Genomic DNA, 21,649 nt, shown 5'->3' with positions numbered 1-21,649 from the left:
TCTGTCATCAAATTCATAATAGCACTCATCAAATCCTCATTTAGCTCACACTTTGCACATACCCTCCTTCCATCACCCCTAAATCCACAAACCATCTATATAATCAAAAGAATACATGTAGCACACCTCACACTTCATGAAATGCCTGAAGTCTATGTTAAATTCATGCACTGACAAAGCCACCGCCATCTTTCCTCTGTCAGTTGCTACTCTAAGGGCAAAAACAACGAATTTGTAATTAAGTTTAAGCAAAATATCCCACACACTAATAATATTAATAGCACACAACTTTTATAGCAGCTCTTACTCAAACAATCACTCATATACAATTAATTATTTTGAGAATAATTTATCTGAATCCGGAGCTCTTCTTATACACAGCTGTTACTGTTGCCTCATGAATGTCATCTGCATCTTAGACAAAAGCAGGACCTAAGTCTTTCCATTGAAAGGGCATCATAAATGCCGATTGAACTTTGGAGGCTTCCACACTAGCAGTGGCATAACTATAATTTTGAACCCCCTCCACGACAAAATATCAGAAACTGTATGTACCAAGAAGTTACTTCAATAAAACTTGTAACAACAGAGATGCTTATCACAAAGCACAACCTACTGCAACTCTGTATGTGGTGGGTTGTGCTTTGTCCTATCCAACTCACTAATCTATCATCTGACTTCATGCATTACAATTTAGTTACCAATTTGTTGTGTCAGTGTAGCAAAGGTGATCACAGAATCTAATTATACCACCATTGCATGTATTTTCCTTATATAATACATTTGTAACATTGTTGTAGTGCATAAGTAAACTCTTAAAATATGACCTATCTTTAACCAACTCATGCTGACTGTCAGAGATATTACTGCTGTTATCAGCTCAGTTCTGTATGATAGTTCTCATACATAGATTGCTCAACAACAACCTCTCTACTATTTTAACTGCATCTCTGATGCAGAGATTTGGCTATAATGTGTAGTTTTGATCTTTTTTTACCACCTTTGTGAAGAGTGGTAAAAAAGGAACAATTTTATCTTCTTTCCACTCTTTTCCCCACTTTAAAAAGTTATGCCAATGCTGTCATTAATTTCCTGGAACATTCACTTAAGACATATCATTGTATGTCATCAGGACCTGTTCTTCTTGCTTGCTCCCCATCAGTTGATTCTCTCAGATTCTCTCAACACTCAGGCTTCTGATTATTTTACATTTATGAGGTTGAAATACTTTGATAAATTGCTCACTGAATAAAGATGTTTCAATTTCATAAGTTGAGGTTTAACTATATCCTCTGCAGCAGTTACCAATCTACCATTTCTCTATCTCTCTATAATCTGTCTTTATAATCTATCTATAATATATCTGTGATCTGTAATCTTTCTCTTCTTTCTTTCCTGCTTTTTCTCCTTCCTCTGATCTCGCTCTCCCTTGCTCCCACATTATTTTGTCTTTTGCAAATTTTCTCTCTTCCCCAGTATCTCCAGTTCTCTCACCTTCTTTCCTTGTTCTCTTTATATATCTACCCTCTGTCATCTCTGCACTACACTTTTATTTTCAGGCAATCAAATTGTATTAGCTACATCAGAAGATGACCTACAGAAATCAGTAAAATCTTTAACTGAAATTTCAGAACAATATAATATGAGAATATCCAAAGTAAAGGCAACCATATTGGCTTTCAAAAGAGAAAACCCAATAAGAAGTAAAATAGTGATAGATAATAAAATAGAACAAGTAAACATCCATATATGGTACTAATGTACTATAGGTTGACCAGCCAACTTCTCGTATATGGGCCCAACATAAAAAAAAAAGTAGATAATAAAATAGAACAAGTAAAGAACAAGTAGATAAAAAATTAGAACAAGTAAATACTTTCAAATACATAGGATGTGATTTATCATATGCTGATGAAAAAAGATATAGACATTAAAATATTGAATTTTGTAATAGTAAATTGCATAATAGATAATAAATTTAAACCATTCCTGGTACAAAAACACACCAGAATCAGAGTTTCTGTTGTTTAGCAGTTCAAAAGAAAGATTCCAGTATTGCGACCACATGTTTATTAAGATAAATAAAAATAAACAAACTGACAAGTTTCGTATGTCATTTGACTTACATCTTCAGGGGTTAAAAGTAACTAAAAGCCCTAAAGGAGAGAACACAAATCAGGCCTAGCATCCCACACAACTTCCACTGGCTATAATGTACTCTGGCATAAAATGAACATGTCTTATATTGAAAAAAACTGTTTTACAAGGAAATTTAAAGAAGCTGCTAATATGCTTAGAATTTCAATGCAATGCAACAAAAACCAGGGCCTAATTCTACACCAAGTTTGGTTAGCGATAAAAAATATACCTAAGTCAGACCTCGTACAGTGTGAACGGGAACAGCAGAACGTGACAACCTTCAGTATTGTTCAAACTTAGCATGCACAGATTCTGAATTCGGATTTTTTAATTTAAGGAACAGTTAGACGGCCATAACATCATTGAATAGATTATTTTGAGTAATTTCTCATTTCTTGTGTTTAAACTTTTAGTTACCTTTAACCCCTGAAGATGTAAGTGAAACAACATATGAAACTTGTCTGGTTTGTTTATTTTTATTTATCTTAATAAACATGTGGCCGCAATACCGGAATCTTTCTTTTAAATATATAATGTCCTGTCTAAACTTTATTATATGGAAGTGAAACATGAATCATAAAAAAGAAGAATAAAAAATAGATTCAAACAGCAGAAATGAAATTTCTCAGAAAAACAGCTGGATATTCCAAGTGGGGCCACAAAACAAATGAAGAAATGTTACAATCCCTGAATATAAAACCAATTAACGACTATTTAAGTAAATATAAACAAAAATAGTTAGAACATCTAAATTGAATGGACAATAGAATACTGCCAAAAATACTATACTTTTGTTTTGTGACTTTTGTTAGCTACTTTTATATCTTACATTTTGACTAAGGTACATTTTGACTCTGACTAAGGTAATTTCTGACCTCTGGAATGTTGAGTATGAGGAAAGATTGAGAAGATGCAACTTGCAGAGTCTGTTGGACAGGAGGAGGAGGAGAAAGGGAGATATGATAGAGACCTACAAGTTGTTAAGGGGTTGTTATAGGATCGATGCTGGAGAGGTTCTACAGAAAATAGTGGGAGATCAGGGGAGAACCAGAGGTCATCCCTGGAAACTGTATAAGGAGGGTATGAGTAGGGGGATGAGAAGCTGGTTTTTTCATGCAGAGTCATGAATGATTGGAATGCCTTGCCTGAGAGTGTGGTGTCTGCAGAGAATTTGAGTGTGTTTAAAGCACGGTATGATGAGCTGTGTGTTTGATAAAAGGACCTCCTAGATGAGTTTGACTCCATGGGGTCTTGGGTAATAATAATAATAATAGTATTAATAATATTTATTAATAATAATAGTAATAATAATTTTTTTTCTGTATTCTGAAAGGACATATAATTTCCAGGAAATTTTCCTTTAATTTTCTCTTTTTTAGAACTGCCTCTTTTAAAGTCTTGAATTCTCCACAATGGGAATCTTATTTTTCTTGCAGATGACTTCATCACTTGCCTCCTTCATGAAATTAATCAAAATGTTCTTCAGATTTTTCTTTTATATCTTTACTTCAGAAAGTTGCTGCACATTTAATTTTTAGAAATTATTAATAAAGAAATGCAATTTTATTTTATGGTTTTATTATTTGTAAATGATAAAGCATTTTATTCTGCATTTTTTTAAAAATTTCAGGTAATGAGATTAACAGATAATTCAACTAGACTTTTACACCTTTGGAAGTCAACCTATATGAGTGTTCGGAATGTTATAGAAAAATCTGGTGGAATTTCTCGCTGGGAATTTGACAGGAAAATTCTGTTTGGGGGTACTGATTACATAGCTGCTGTAGCTCAAGATCTTCATCAAGTTGCAAATGTTAGCAGTTTTCTTGATCACTAGAAATTTTATAATAATTTATATATTTTTATGTTATTTTCTTTCATCAGATCAGAATACATTTTTAGTTAGTGTTGCAGTAAAGCTGTTTTAACAGTTTTTTTTTTCCCCCTGCTAAGCATACAGTTGTGTCTTTTGCCTATGCCTATGTCAGTAGCTGTGTTTCTTACTGGAATAGAAAGAACTGGGAGCATGTCATTTTAAGAACAAGGTGTGATAAACTTTTAGTAAGAAGGATTAAAAAAGGCAATAAATAGAATTTATGAGCATAGCTAACTCAATAAAACAGAATCATATTCTTTCATCTCTCTCTCTCTCTCTCTCTCTATATATATATATATATATATACATTTTTTAAAAAAATATTTTTGAAATGAGGTCAGTAATGAGGGGCCACCTAAGTGGGAGGAACCCTCCACATAGCCTTTTAAGACATGCAGAGAAATCGCTGGAACTTTTGATCTAATGTCTTTTCTCACCTTTTTGTGGTACATCATATTAGTGGCTGCTGAATGAATGAGGATGAGCTGGCAGTTAGGGATTTAGCCAACTCTGTTGTATTCTCTATTTTCTTAAACCAAAAGATAATGGTGGTGCAGCAAGAAGAGATGTTGTGCTGGCTTGAGTATAGCCCAGCAAACAAGGCCCTGCTGATTTCATCAGCAAACCAGGGTGAGCTGAGAAAAGTTAGCTACTAATGCAAACTCAACATCTAGCAGAACTCAAGACAGGTACAATCATCATAAGAAGTATCAATGGAAGTATTTTAACTTTTTGAGTTCATTTAACTTCATGAGATGGTGAACTGGCAGAAGAGAGGTACCATGATGACATAATTGGTGCTACATAAACAGGAAGACAAAAGCAAGTGATACCCTTCTATATAATAACTATAAGATGTCATATTCAGGCAATAATGATCAGCAAAATGAATTACCGCTTATTCATTTTATTAAATACTAAGCACAAGGACAATGCTGGCTTGGTTGACAGAGTGGTTAGCATATCTGCCTTCCAGCCAAAAGGCTGTGGGTTCAAATCCCGCCATGGGCATGGATGTTTACGATTGTCTATAGAAATATAGTAGTGGTGGTGGTGGTGGGCAGTAGATGGCATTGGTGTAGATGATGCGGTTCCCTGTAGATGGTAGATTGAGTGGTTGAGACAGAGAGTTGTAGGGTAGGTGTCCTTCCTCGATGAGTCTTTAGATTCCTTGGAGGCGTCATGTATTATAATAATAATAATAATAATAATAGTAATAACCTTCTTGAATAGCAGAAAAATTTTCAAGTAGGGAGAGATGTCAGAAAACATCAAAATGAAGAATTGAAAAATGTGACTTTGTGCTTATGACCACACAGAGGGTTCTACTATGGAAGAATGAAAGAAGGAAGAGAAAAGGAAAAAGTTGATTCATGTTGGAGATCTAAACAGCAGAGTAGGAAATGAATACCAGAATTATATAGAAAAGTGTTAGGAAAATTTTTTCAGTATCTGCAGAATTTCTTTTCATGATATTGACTAATCATCACTAACACCATGTTCCAACATAAAGATGTGAACAAATTCACTTGGAGAGGAAACTCAAGAAGTAAGAAAAGACTTGTTGATTAATTTTAATGATATAGATGAGAACACAGACTGATAAGAAAATAACTATTTATTAACTTATTGCTTTCGTTAGTATTCTATCTGGCATCTTCAGAGCACAAAAACAGTTTGTTACAGTGTGTGAAACAACCACAGTCCGGTATAACAATGGGACTAGTTTTGAACAATTGTAATATGCAACACAAAGACTAAAATCCTAATTAGGCACCACCTATGTTAGAAAAAAAAAACCAGAGAGAGAGAGAGAAAGCAGGTTTTTAATTAGGTCTTAAGACTGTCTCCTAAATCTTTTGTAAATTTATACAGCCATACTTGTTGAGGTTTTGAGTATGTTTCAGGGCTTCTGTTGATTCCAAAAACAGTTTCTCTGAATTATAACAACTTTTGTGCGGTACTTTTGTTTTTCTCCAATTGATCCTTTCTACAGGGGTATTGAAGGCATGGTCTGCTAGACCCGACTTACCATAGTGATAGTGCCGGGCGTATTTTTTATGTTCAGTGAGGTGGATGTTCATAGTTTTTCCTGTCTACCCATAGTAGGCTCGCTCACATGAACAGGGCACTTTGTAGATTCCTGAATGTGATAAAGAAGAGATTTTGTCCTTGGGTGAACAGATGAGAGTTGCCAATTTGACATACAATTTAAATATGGTGTAGCTGATGTTTTTAAGCACTCTAGATATCTTTTCAGATGTGTCTTGAATGTATGGGATGGTGACAGTTTTGCTGTAGTCTTCTGTGGTAGACAGTTGGGGAATTTCTGGGGAGCATTTAGTATTTTGTCTATCTTATGGAGATTATAGCCATTGGCTAAGAAGGTGTGACATAAGTGAGTGAGTTCAACAGTGAGAGCATTGTCATTGGAACAAATCGCTTTAGCTCTGTGGGTTAGTATTTTAAGGATACCATACTGCTGAGATGAGTGATGTTGTGATTGTATGTGCAAATAACTCCCTGAGTTATTTGCACATACAATCACAACATGTGTGAGTTTTCTATAAACCAAAAAATGATAAGGAACCATCTGGAAGACTTGATTAGTGTATCCAGAAAGGGCAGATAGTCATTAGCTTCCAGTTCCATTTTAAAGTGAATTTTTAGGTGTTGGCAATTTAAATGCACTAAGAATGTATCCAACGTGTCTGGGACATGTGGCCAAATAGCCAGCATATCATCAACACAGCATAGCCAGAGGACTGGTTTGAGTGACTGTTTGATAGCTAGCTTGTCCAAGTGTTCTATGTAGAAGTTGGCTAAGGTGTGAGAAACGGAAGAGCCCATTGCTTTCCCATCTAATTGTTTGTATATTTTCCCTTTCCATGTAAAATAACCTTCATGTACTGTGAATTTAAAAAGTTCAAATATATCAGGAGTAAAGTGTGACTTTAAATGAATGTTATTGACTGTTGCTGGAGGCAGGCCCTCCATTCCCCATTCAACGGAAGCCATTATTTTCACTTTTGGAACATTCTTGGGAGTAATGGCAAAATTATGTCCTCGACTTAACGCACTAGTGGCTTCTTTGGTTAAGGTTAATGATGATAAATTCACAACAATGCGATCTTGCTGTAATTGCTGTCGTTTCATAGCACTATGTGGTTGGAGAATTTAAAATATTTTCTGATGCTGGTTTTTAATTTTGATGAATTCGATTTTAGCTGTTGTGTTGGAGATACTGTCAAGGATATTCCACAGTTCCATGTTTAAAATATCAAATAGTTTGGCATGTAGAGCATTGATGGTAGAATTTATTTTTGATAGCTCCAGACGAGCAGCATTTATCTGTTCCCGTAGTAGTGCTAAACTCGCTCATTTGTATATGTGCCCAGCTTTGGCCGAGTGAAACTTGTTTTTGATTTTGACACAGTTTGGTAATAAAATTGGTGTCTTGTCACCCTCTTTAAGAAGGCTAACCTGTTCAGTTGCCGTGCCAAATTTAACATCCACTTACTGTATTGTCATGTCTTGCGTACGATATTGTCTCCATGAATAATCCTCAAACGTGTAGAAAGGCTTATGTGTTCATCATACATGTTGATAAATTTTAATGGTATAGATGAGAACACAGACTGATAAGAAAATTACTATTTATTAACTTATTGCTAATATTTTGCTGGTATTCTATCCAGTATCTTCAGAGCACAAAAATAGTTTGTTACAGTACGTGAAACAACTAGAAGAAAACATAATGAAAGTTTCTGGCAAGTAAGTCAGCATGTGCTTTTTGAAAGTGATGGGAAAAGCAAAGCAGTGTAAAAGTAGCTAAACAAAAATCATGGAAGATTTGGCAAGAATAATATAGAAGAGAAACATAAGGATAGCATCAAAATATTCTGAAGACCACTAAAAATCTTACAGATGGAGAAAAGAGTACTGTTAAAAGGATGAAGATGACATGAAAACTGACAGTAAAGATATTCTAGATGTTTAGAACAATTTCTTTGAGTGAATGCTAAATTAAACATGCAGTAAAACAATGGTAGAAAATATTTAAGCAGAATGCAATTAGGATTACATATCATTCCTTGAGGTAGAAAGAACCATTTAAAACCCAAAATGTAGAAGGCAGAGTAAATGATATTTGCCTAGAAATGCCCGAACATGGAGGTATAAAGTTCTACAGTAGCTGCATTGCATAATTCAAAAGGCCTGGTCAGACACAGGGTCAAATTCCAGATGATTGGAGTAGAGCTATCATAGTGCACATCTAGATAAAGGAAAATAAAACTGAATGTGAGAATTATAGAGGAATTTCTCTCTGCTAAGGGGACCTTTTGAGATTTATGTAAGCATATTTGAGAAGTTAAGAAAAACTGTGGAAAAGACACTTGGAGAAGAATAAGCTGGAATTAGGTCAAATAGGATTTATTAGGATCACATTTTCACTTTATACAGGTAGTTAAGAAATTATGGTAATATAACAAGGATATGTTTTAGTGTTTTCCAGATCTGGAAAAGGCATATCACAGGGTATCAACAGAAACTCTGTTTAAACACTACAATTTACACTTCTTCTCCTCCTCCAAGTGTCATCTCCTAGAAGGAGGTTGGTAACCATGTCACGGAACAATTTTCTTTCTTTTGCTGCTCTGGAACATTTATGGTAATTCAAGCCAGTCCAGTCCTTAATGTCTTTAAACCACATTCTTCTGGGTCTACCTCTCCCTCTTTTTTCATCCAGTTGCCTTCCAATATTAATTTCTGAATGCTTTGTTAGATGTCAAAATATTTAAGTTTTCGTTCTTTAATGATTTTCATTAATGTTCTTTTCGTTTTTGCTTTCTTTAAAACATCTTCATTTTTCATTTTCTCTGTCCATGATATTTTAAACATTCTTCTGATGGTCCACATTTTGAAAGCTTCTAATTTTTTCCCTGCTTTATTTAGAATCCAAGTTTCACTGTTGTAGAGAAGGCTTGACCAGATATAGCACTTTATTAATCTTTTTCTTGCATCTCTGGATGTTAAAACAGTTTTCATATCAGTAAAGACTTTTCATGCTATCTCTAGTCTTCTTTTTACTTTGATGGAATTTCCTTCAACATTTCTGTAAACATTTGTCTCCCAAATATATAAACTGCTGAACCTGTTCAATTTTCTTTTGGTTAACAGTTGTATTTGGTTTCTTATTTATTGGTTTTATTGATATAATCATGCAACTTGTTTTCTTCATGTTAATAGTTAATCCCATGTCTAAGCTGTCAATTTACACTATGTGGTGTAAATGGGACATTATATCAAGCAGTATGTTGTCTCTATTTAAGGTGTAAGTCTGCAGTTAGAATTAAGGGCAATACAAGAGGATGATTTGGTGTACCATCAGTAAGACAAGGATGTACACTATCTGCCCTGTTATTCATCATTTATTTGGAATCACATTATGTATGAATGTGATATTAAACCTGTTATCAGGATTGAAGATGTTAATCTCAGTTCTTTATGCATATGAAGTACTCCTAATTAAATTCAGTACAAGTCTACAGGATCATTAACAAAATTGAATATTAACATTAACAAAGTTGGCTAAGGCATTAGAAACCGAAGAGCCCATTGCTTTCCGATCTAATTGTTTGTATATTTTCCCTTTCCATGTAAAATAACCTTCATGTACTGTGAATTTAAAAAGTTCAAATATATCAGGGGGAATTCATTCCAATGAATTCATTAACTATAGCTAAATCTATTGTAACACATTATTCAGAACTTTTGTGGAGTCACAAGACTAATTTGGGAGACCGATCCTAGACAACACAAAGTCCATCATTCCACTCCTTAAACTTACTCACCATTTGTGCTTTCACCACTTTTAAGCCAGGCAGTGCATTTCAGTGATTCAACCACACTCCTTTCCTGACTCTCCTCACCCTCTTGCTCATGATCTCCATTTGCAACTTATAGGGATGGTCCCTTATCCTCACTCTTTCCCCTTGGTTTACCATACAACATTTCTATGATGATAATTTCAGTATCATCAAGCTCTTCCCATTTTCTACATGTTAAGCAGACATGCCCCAATCTCTCACCTGCCACATTCATAACTGTCAGGATGCAAACATGCCACATGTCCTTCATACCACAAAATCCCATAATATGCTATGTAAAATGTAGTCCTTAAATGGTGGTGGGTTGAGCAATAATGTCTCAGCAAACCAAATTGCAGTTGCTGCCATTATTCAAATACTTCACATAGAACACTGACAAAATATACTAAAATTAACATTAAAGCACAAATGCAACAAGTGCAAACTATCCACTGACTATATGTTCTATCTGCATTAGACTTCTCATAAATTTAAAGCAAAAACTCTAATAGCGTATCTCTTAATAATGAAAACTTATCTTTTTCACTGCCACCTTTATGATACAAGGTGGCAGTAATGTAACATCCCCAAAACATAAGTAGTTATTAATTAAAGTTTAATAATTAATAATATTATAAGAATTATTATAATTATATTATAATTATAATTATATTATTATTATTATTATATTATAATAATTCTATGAATAATAATATTATAAGATCATGGACAGGATCACATGGCTATGCAGAAACAAAAAGGAAAGCCACCAACAGAGAGAACTGGAAGGACATGGTGCTGCACCCTTTCACTGAGGAAACTACATGAAGAAGAATAATTAATAATATAGCTTACATTGTCATTTCTTAAAAAATTAGAAGTATGTCTAACCAACATATAAGCCTGTCTACAAGAATTATGATCATCCATAGAGATTCCACCGTATGCAAGGCCCATCAGTATGGCAAGTTAAAGCTGAAGATTTCAAGACAACTAAATCAATTATCCTTTCTAAAATGGTGCCAGGATAATAATGTGATCATGAACTGTGTAAAATTAAATCACTGATTTACATCACCGAAGGCTCTCTGCATATATAAATGCACTAACTTCACTCTTCTACAGGAGCAGATTACTGTCACCTGCATTCTCTTGGCTGACACCAGTGAGGCTATTTGTGTGCTAGAGGAAGAGCTTGCTGCTTTGCTGAATGTCAACCTTTGGGCGATCCTTTCTGAGGTCTCAAATGCTTTGGCAGAAAAAGAATTTTAAAGAATATGATGTTGGCACATTAAAAAAGAACTCAGTTTCCAAACCTCAGCTACCTCTCAACATGGTAATAAATCTGTCATCCCTTATGCTGAAGCAATCAGTGCACTCGTGCATGGCCACAACTTTGTCGTAGCACTGAAAAAGATCCCCACGGAAGAAATGATGATACAGGTAGAATGAGGCATCCACAACCTTCCCAACCATATTGCCAACAATATCAGGCTGGATGTAGCCAGTTTTCTTACCCAAGCAAAACCACCAAAAAGTAACCTATCAAAAGATGAATTAAAAGCTCTTCAAGAAATGTAAAGCAGCAGTAAAATAATAATTATTATTATTATTATTTTCGGGCTACTCCAGGGAGTGCTTAGACTCATCAAGGGAGGCCCTAAACATCATGTCCACACAACTATATGCCATTCTCACAGTATCTATCATACCTTGCCTTGAACTCGCTCACTGTCATAGCACCCACAACAGACTCTGGCAGCTTATTCCACTCATTTACCACTCTAAAAGTAAAGAACCCAGCTCTAACACCACTGCCAACTACACTCTTGCCCAGCTTCCATAGGTTTCCCCTAGTTCTCCCACCACCAGTCCTGATCTCAAAAATATCCTCTGAATTAATCTTATAGAATCCTTTTAGCAATTTGAATGTCTCAATCATATCTCCCCTTTTCCGCCTATCAACCAGTTTCTGCAACCCACAAAAGTTCTCATATGGTTCATTCCATAGACCTGCTATCATCTTAGTCACTTGCCTCTGGATCCTCTCCACCTCCTCCCCATCAAGAAGGAACCGAGGTGACCAAATCTGGGCACAGTAGTCAAGATGAGGTCTTATCAAGGCTCGGTACAGAGGTACAATAACTTGCTTGTCTCTGCTCGTTAAGGTATTTTTCAGCAACCAAGTGAGTTGATGAGCTGATTTAGCTACTTTCGCAATGTGTCCCCTAAACTTCATCTCCCTATCCACCAACACTCCCAAGTCCCTGGCCTCATCAATCTCTTGGAGTACAGTTCCACCCATGTGGTATACTGCTGCTAATCTTTTCACCCCAAAATGCATAACCTTACATTTTGTCACATTAAATTGACATCCATTCTCCTTAGCCCAGAACTCCAATCTATCCAAGTTATCCTGCAAGACTTTGACATCTTCTGCATTCGCTATCGCCCTCCCCAACTTTGCATCATCAGCAAACAAATGAACTGTTCCACTTGGATCCTTCCCTATATCGTTAATAAACAGATTAAACAGCAGTGGTCCAAGAACAGAACCCTGCGGCACCCCACTAGTCACAGGCCGTCTTTTGGACTCCACTCCTGAATAAACCACTCTTTGATATCTCTCCATCAACCACCCACCTATCCATCTCACCAACCTTATATCCATTCCCATATGTTGTAGTTTACGGATTAGAATTCCATGTGGTATCCTGTCAAACGCCTTTGCCAGGTCCAGAAGTATCACTGTAAACCCATTTCCCTTATCCAGTTCAGCCGTCACCTTGTTATAAAACTTGAGCAAGTTACTGAGGCATGAGCTACCCTTCACAAAGTCATGCTGTCCCCTGTACAGTATCTGATTTTCATCGATCCATTCCTGTATTTTTCTCTTGACTACTTTCTCCAAGACCTTGACAACAACTCCTGATATGCTGATTGGTCGGTAATTTGCAACCATAGTCTTGGATCCTCCTTTATGCAGTGAAACTATTTTCCCCTCTTTCCACGCCTTCGGGACCAAACCAGACCCGAGACTCAGATTAAACAACATGGTCAAGGGCACTGATAATTTCTTAGCCGCTTCACGCAAGACCCGTGCCGGTATACCATCCAGTCCCACAGATGTATTCACATTAAGGTTCTGTAATAGACTATTCACCTCCACTTCATTCATCACAATTCCCGTATAAACTAATGGCTCCTTCATTTTTTTAATGTCACCACCTAGATGATATACTTTTGCAAAGTGCACGCTCAGTAACTCCACTATGTCGACTGGTTCAGTGACCTCCTTACCATCGTTATTCCTTAAAATCATTTTGCCATGTACAGTTTTTTTCTTGCTTGCAGCATATTGAAAGAACTATTTGGGATTCTCTTTTGCTTGCATAGCTAGTTTCCTTTCATAATCGGCTTTTACTGTTTTTACCACACTCGTTACCCTTCTGGCCTGCATGTCACCCCTTTCTTTAAATTCCCTCCACAGTTGTTTCTTTTTTTGCAGCTCAAGCTTAATGGTATTATTCATCCATTTAACCACTACTTGTTTTACTATTTGGACCCTAGGTATACAATCAGTCATAACCTCCTGTAAATGCTCCTTGACCACTTCCCATGCTCTATCGACATCCAGCCCTTACAGTTGTACATGCCATGGCACCGATCCAAGCAATCTCCTAAGCTTCTCATACTTGCCAGCACGGTAATTCCACATATACCCTGTCTTAATCAAAAATTCCACACCTTTAGCCACCTCCCAGGTCAAGACCTTATGATCACTCTCACCAATAGGTGGCAACATGGTCATATTCATTACAGTCAAATTGTGAGATGCTATTACCAGGTCAAGCACTCTCACACCCCCTAGCATTTTCAATTACATGCTGTCTCAGATAGTTATCCCTTAATAATTGAATAAAATCCATTTCCTTCCTCACATGTGTCCTCTCCTCCTTCCAATCAATGTTACCATAATTAAAATCCCCCATAATAATTACCCTCCTTCCACTCATTTCATCAATTTGTTTATGCATACTATCTCCACCATCTATTCCATCACCTAGTCTATAGCAGCACCCAACTGTATATTTTATTCTGCCAGTCTCAATCTCACACCAAATAGCCTCAAATGAGCTCCTTTCACTATCCTGCAATACAACTTCAATTCTCCTTGGCTGCAGTTCATCAGCTATCATCAATAACACCCCTCCCCCCATTTTATTCTATCTGTCCCTCCTAAACACACTATAACTTATATATTCTATCCCACTAACTATATCATCTTTTGTCAGCCATGTTTCACTAATGCCAATAACCTGTGGCCAGGAAGAGCCAATCAAGGCCAAAAATTCTTCCTTCTTGTTCCTAATACTCCTGGCATTAGTATACATGAAATGCAGTGATCCCTTTGTCCCACCCCTATCTTGATGCATTATTCTAAATGTCCCATTCCCATTTTTTGTCCTTAGTGCTGGCTCAGGTACATTATATACATTTTTACACTCAACTGTCTCACTGATGTCTGGATATCCACTTCCCCCCCCCCTCCTTGGTAGTTCTAGTTTCCCTGGTTCTGCACATCCATTTTCACTTCATTCAGCAACACTTTTTCCAGTCTTCGCACACCAAGTCCATAAAAATAATAATGATTACTAAATATAAGGAAATGCCACTGTGGTTCCAAACAGACTACACAGTTAAGCTTGCCTCTTTACTTTTAGATTGGTCTACCTACCTCCCTATAGAATATGATTGCACCAGTTCTCAAATAAGAACATTTCTATTTTTGTTCCCGACATCACATCCTCCTCAGACAACCAAGTTTCACTTATTCCAGTTATCTTGGAGCATACTGACTCAATCAATGCAACAAACCCAGCTCTCTTATTTTGAATACGCTTTACAGTTGTGTACAAAAATAACAGTCCCAGTGTCTTTGAGGCCATTCTTCTAGCACCAACATTCTCTATTCTAGCTGTTATACCACAACTCTCTCTCTTCAGTCAGACTACTTTCACTTCCCTGATCCAGTCTGACTTCCATTCCTACCTGTCTCATCTTCATGTTTATGCATTCCATCATCTGTGCTGCTGCAACCACATCTTCACCATCATATTCATCTTCTTCCTGTCATACAATCCATTTAGTTGTGTTGTCCTGTTTCTCAAGTAGACTCTGATCACTTAGTACATTAACTTTCTTGACTATGTGCCTTCTCAGAAAACAATAGCCTTTCTAAATGCCCAACATCAAACCCATTCAAATGCAATCCATCAATTTTAAATTATTCTAACGTTACTTCAAATTTACTCTATAGATTTACAAATCTAACCACCTTTGCCTCACACAACTCAACCATCTTACTATTCATTATCTCTACCCTCCTTCTCAATTCACTGTTGCCATATCTTGTCAATATGCCTACAACTTTTCCAATAACACTATTCTTCTTTACCTCTGCAACAACTTCCTCAAGTCTCTATCAACATTCTTTTTTCCCCAACTAAGTCATTTGTGTCCATGACTACCACTCATTTTGACACCCGGTCTTTCATTTTCTGCAACGCATCAGTTACTTGCTTCATTGTTCCACCAAGAAAACATCTTTGTGCTCTTTATTAGTAATCACACCTCTAATGATCCAAGTCTCCAATACAGTGAAATACGAACTATCCTTTGACTCTTTCTTCATAATACTAACTTCCTTTCTATTATTCTCATCAGCCAATCTCTTCTTTATATGATTAACAAGTTCTTCGAGATGTTTCATTTTGCCTTTCATTTTCACCATCTCTTGACTAAGCTCTTCTACTACAGTCCAGACACTTGCTCCCATTTCTAATTGCTCTAATCCATCAAGACACTTTTTGCATGTATTAATGCTTTCCTTCTTCCTGTTTACCCAGACATTCCACAAATCTTTCACATTTTTCAGTGCATACATATAGCAGTTTTCACAATGCATTCGCTGCAAAAAATTCCAGGCAGAGCTATATTTTCATACCAAAGCCTTCAGTGCTGCAGACATGCATTTCTTTATGGATGCCATGTTCAGAAACAGAAGCAGTATGAATAAACAAGAAGCAAAACACAATATAAACAACAAAAAAATTCCAATAACAACAACACTACTGAAGGACACTTGCATCCACACTAAAAAAAAAAAAATGCAGCACAATTTGCATTAAGTCCACAAAAGAAAACTATATACTATACACTATATATGAAAACCTACATGAAGCCAAGCCACAGCATAAGAAACTGCAAGGAAGTTTGTTAACAATGAGTCTGATTATCTCAGCTCTAAGCTGGATGGTCAAGGGATGTGTGAAGGAAACAGACTATACACCCAGTGTAAAGAGGATAAATCAGTTAGGAGTTAAATGGATGAGTAGCATCATTAACAAGGAACTGCCCAGGCAAGAATTATAAGCAAAATCAGATTCTCAAAGCAGATCCAATGTTTCATCCATGGGGAAATTTGAGAAAAGGCTGCAAACATCTCAGCTTGCTAGGCTGTCCAGTATTTCTATTATGAAATCTTCAGTTCTTTCATTAAAGTGTTTGACTCTTATTTTTGTGCAACTCCAATTCCCAACGTACTTCACTACCAGATAGCTATTTTGGCATAGAGGTGATTGGTTCATGAATTTTTGAGATTTCATAAATTCTTGGAACCAAAGAGGATTCTGAAATAAAAAAATTCTTTTTTTTTGTCTTCTGGCCAGTTGACTAACTTTTTTATAACATTATTGGTTTTATTATGTGTGTTTGTGACAAATGGGATCTAAATCTAGAGCAATGTGGTTGTTGTTATCACTCAGTATGATTTATTTTTGTTGTTTATTCTTGAGTCTATGACAACTAATGCATTTCCTTTATCTTATGTGACAATTATGATGTTGTCCTTGTTGCATTGTAATTTTTTACTAATTTTTTAAGAGCTGCCAGTTTACTTTTTGGAATATTTCTTGTTTCTAGTTCAGTCCTAAGTAATGAAGAGGCAATTTGAATGCTGATTAGGTTCCACCAAGTCACTAAGATGAGAATAAGCCTCAATAAGCTTTGATATGGCCACATTTAGATTAGTACAGATTTGGATGTTTAGGTTTCTTGGGGATGAGAAAGTGGTGATTAGAATCCAGATAGAAGTATTCAATATAGTAATAGATGTAGGAATGCTCTTATAAGGATAAATTAAAGATTTATGATTTACAAAAGTTGATTTATGAGCAGAAAAAGAGGATACAATAAAGGTGTGTAACTAAAGGGGTTTTATATGATTGATGCAGAAGAACTTTTTCGATATGTGACAAGAAAGGAGAGAACAAAAGTGCGGTCAACAAAGACATAAGGACTGTTTTTTTTTTTTTTTGCTTGGAGATTGATGAATGAGCAGAATAGATGTCAGAGAGAGATGCTGTGAATAAAAGTTATTTCCTTTAGTGTTATATGGTGATCAGCATTCATTTCAGACAAATTATGGAGACAACCATGTTAGAGATGATTACTTTAATTTCCTGATGTTTTGCCACCTTCTTATTAAGGTCATCATCTGAAGTATACACATATATATATACAAATACAAGCTGTATTACATTTAAAACAGTATGGCAAAGAGACAATGGTTTGATCAACCATCATTTTATTAGTCTGACCTATAGTGAAATAAAAAATAAAAAAACTACATCAAAGCTGTATACTATTTATAACATTATCAGAAAACAAATTCATACAGATAGTTTTATTACAGCAACAGTAGTGTCCTAATTTAACATGAGAGGATATAATATAATTTAACATTATATTAGAGTTAAGATCCTGAATACAGTCCTATTTATAATTATTTCTTGAATGAAAAGGTTATGTGGGTAGAATATGTGCCTTCCATATTCTTGGGATTTTTGACCATCATTATTGTTAAGATTATGGTGATTGATAAGAATTTCACAGGCCTCCTTAAATTTACATTCATACCATGTTTTGTTATGATGTAAACAACAGGGGCCTTTCCAGTCAATTCTATATAGAGTATTCAGGGCATGATCAGAAAATCAGGATTTACCATAGTTATTAAACTTATTGCCATTTATGTTCCTTTTTCGGATAGGAATTGCATGTTCTGTTTCACCTATATAGGACAAATTACAGGTACAATGAAAATGGTATACTCCATGGTGGGCCAGCAGAGGAAGTGGATCCTTAGGTGATTGAATAAGTTCTTTAATTTTGCAGGAAGTTTAAAGGTGGCATTAAGATTGTATTTCTATAGTATTGTGTTTATTTTATCTAATATCTCTTTAATGTATGGAATGGCTACAGTTTTATTGTATCTAGTTTATTTTTGTTTTTAAGTGAGGTCTTGTAAAGAATTTTGTTGATAGTGTTTTGGCTGTAGCCATTTTTCATGAAGGTATTGCTGATAACTTTTAATTCATCTTTAAGTGCTTGTTCACTGGAGCAGATCCTAAAGACATGTTTTTTTTTAGTGTGTTAGTGACACCTAGTTTTTGTGTTGGGCAGTGGTTGGAGTTTATGTGTATATATTTACCAGTATGTGTAGGCTTCTAGTAAACAGAGAAGGAAAGACTGCCAGAAGAAGGACTTGTGCCAAGTATATCTGGAAAAGGAAGTGTGTTCTGACTTTCAGTCTCGATTGTGAAGTGTATGTATTTGTGTTATTTATGTTGCTTGTTTATGTAGCTGAGGAAAGTGTCTAATGTCTGGTAGCCATGGGACCAGATAGCGTCATCAATGTATCTCATGTAACGTCATCACCAAAAACATCATCAATGTATCTAAGCCAGACTTTTGGTTTTAAAATAAAGGAATCTAGAGTGCATTGCTCAAAAGTTTCCATATAAAAGTTAGTAACTGGGGGGATAACAGTGAGCCCATGGCTGCCTTCTTTTTGTAGGTAGAAAGTGTTTTGCACACAAAATGGCCAGAACATAGTATATGTGCAAAGAGTGCTGTGATATTGGGTGGAAATTTGTCCTGTAAAAGAAGAATCATGTCATTGATTGGGACATTTATGAAAAAAATACAGAGACATCAGAACTGACTAATAAATCAGTTCTAATTTATTAGTCAGTCCCCCCCCCCCCCACTGTCCTTAATTTTTTAAATTTTGTTTAATATTTAATGTTGTTTTTCATTTTGTTTACAAAGTGTTGTGAGTTTCTAATATAGGAGAGAGAATGACCTACCAACTCCTCGAGAACTGATGCTAATTTCTTGACTAGATGGCAATTGGAGCTGTATATACCTTCAACTATCGGCCAGAGCAGTACGTTCTGCTTGGGAAATGAACATAGTGCAGAAGTAATTTTTATCTTCGGGCCAAAAAGTGACTTATTTGAGTAATTTTTCCATTTTCTTTTTTATCCAATTAGTGGGTTATAGTTAACAAGTTAATAGCTGCTGTTGTCTGAGAATAATTGATTCATTTCTTCCAAGTATGTTGTTCAGTTTAATATAACAGTGACACTCCCTTTATCATTAGATATTAGACATTTTTCTCAGCCATCTAAACAAACACAGGCATATACAATTCACACTTGAGATTGAAAGTCAGAACACAGTTCCTTTTCTAGATACACTTGTTGCAAGTCTTCCTTCTGGCAGTCTTTCCTTCGCTGTTTACCGGAAGCATACATATACTGGCCAATATATACACATAAACTCTTACCACTACACAACACAAAAACTAGATGTCATTAACACACTAAAAAACAAGGCTTTGAAGATCTGCTCTAGTGAACAAGCACTTAAACATGAATTAAAAGTCATCAGCAATACCTTTCTGAAAAATGGCTACAGCCAAAAGACTATCAACAAAATTCTTCACAAGACCTCCCTTAAAAACAAAAATAAACTAGACTACAATAAAACTGTAGCCATTCCATACATTAAAGGAATACCAGACAGAATAAACAGAACACTACAAAAACACAACCTTAATGCCACCTTTAAACCTCCTGCAAAATTAAAGAAGTTATTCAACTCATCCAAGGATCCACTTCATCCACTGGCCCACCCTGGAGTATATCATATTCACTACAACCTGTAGTTTGTTCTATATAGGTGAAACAGGATGCACAATTCCTATCCCAAAAAAAAGAACATAAACAGATAAAAGGAACATAATGGAACACAATAAGTTTAATAACTATAGTAAATCCAGCTTTTCTGATCATGCTCTGAATACTCTACATAGAATTAACTGGAAAGGCACCTGTTGTTTACATCACACCAAAACATGGTATGAACATAAATTTAAGGAGGCCTGTGAAATTCTTATCAACCACCCTAATATTAACAATAATGATGGTGTAAAAATCCCAAGAATATGGAAGGCACATATTCTACCCACATAACCTTTCGTCCAAGAGTTAATTATAAATAGGACTGTAAGTAATCCAGGATCTTAACTCTAATATAACAACTCTCATGTTATATTTGGATATCACTGTTGCTGTAACAAAACTATCTATATGAATTTGTTCTCTGATAATGCTATAAATAGTATATAGCTTTGATGTAAATTTTTATTTTTTTTTAAATTTTTTATTTCACTAGAGGTCAGGCCAGTAGAATAATGGTTGATCAAATCATTGTCTCTTTGACTTACTGTTTGAAATCTAATATAGCTTGTCTCTGTATACATATCTTCATACTCCAGATGATGAAGTTAATATGAAGATTGAAATGTTGGGAATTTAAAGTAATTATTTTTAACACAGTTGTAGTCTCCATAATTTGTCTGAAATGAGTGAATAAAAGTTAGTTTGGATCTTTTCCCTACGAGTCTATGAATTCTATAGAGATGTCCATATAATTTTTTTTTAATCAATCAACCAAACTTTATTAGTCTTACATAATATTTACAATATATGCATGCACACAAATGTACATACACATATTTAGATGTACATAATAATTTTTTAAAATAATAATAATAATAATAATAATTTTTTTTCAATATCTGTGATTGTTTATTATACGGCATATTTACATGTATACAGTTCTGCATACAAATTACTGAGTTACATTCATTTTTGATAAATAATATATATACAGTATATTACATGCATTGCATTTTTGTTTAATACAAAATACTGAGAACGTTTGTTTTTGATAAATGTTCATGACTGTTATTACTGCATGGAACTTTTTGTTTGTTTGTTCAGTAGCATTTCTGCTGTTTTCCTTGAAGCTTATACCAAGCTTTTCTGAGAAAGTTATTATATGGTAATAGTTTCGTAGTTTATATTTGACTGTTTATATGTATTGTGCATAGATAGATACTTATATATAAAGATATATATAAGTGCTATTTTTTTTTTCTGGTTAGTGTGTAGAAGCAAATGCACATGGATAATCACTGCATATGCACCCATTTGCCTTTTTGAAGGGGAGCAGACAAGGCATGTGTGTGTATCCTTGCATTGATGTTTGAGAGGAATGCATATGATGTGATTGCATATCTTAAAATGTTTTCACATAATGCTTTATAGATGACTATTGGGAGCAATGTCTTTTAAATGGTACAGTTTGTTTGCTATTATCACAAGTTTGTTGTGTAGATAATTTGTATGGCATTCTAACTTGGACCAGCATCAAAGTGAAGTCTGAGATAATGTGTTGTTTTCACTTGTGTGATGGTTGTGGTAATGGAATCAGTGCTCTATGTATAGTAGAATGGATATTGGTTCCTATCCTGTCAGGTGTCTTCTCCCTCCAGAGATTGACTAATGTG

General features: G+C 35.3%; 1 protein-coding gene across 1 annotated transcript in view; it reads left to right on the top strand.

Moving 5' to 3' along the window:
- The window catches only part of Dhc98D (Dynein heavy chain at 89D), a 1,285,966-nt gene that overhangs the window by 35,230 nt on the left and 1,229,087 nt on the right, over window positions 1-21,649 (top strand). The window contains exon 4 of the mRNA XM_090406627.1: window positions 3,770-3,952. Within this exon, the coding sequence (XP_090262753.1) occupies window positions 3,770-3,952 (183 nt within the window). The remainder of the gene's footprint in view (window positions 1-3,769; window positions 3,953-21,649) is intronic.

Source organism: Typopeltis vanoorti, chromosome 16, assembly GCF_054136105.1.
Source record: "Typopeltis vanoorti isolate ZY-2024b chromosome 16, IOZ_Tvanoo_1.0, whole genome shotgun sequence".
Taxonomy (NCBI): Eukaryota; Metazoa; Arthropoda; class Arachnida; order Uropygi; family Thelyphonidae; genus Typopeltis; species Typopeltis vanoorti.
Note: the sequence above shows the minus strand (reverse complement) of the source record. Positions and strands in the feature narration are given on the sequence as shown.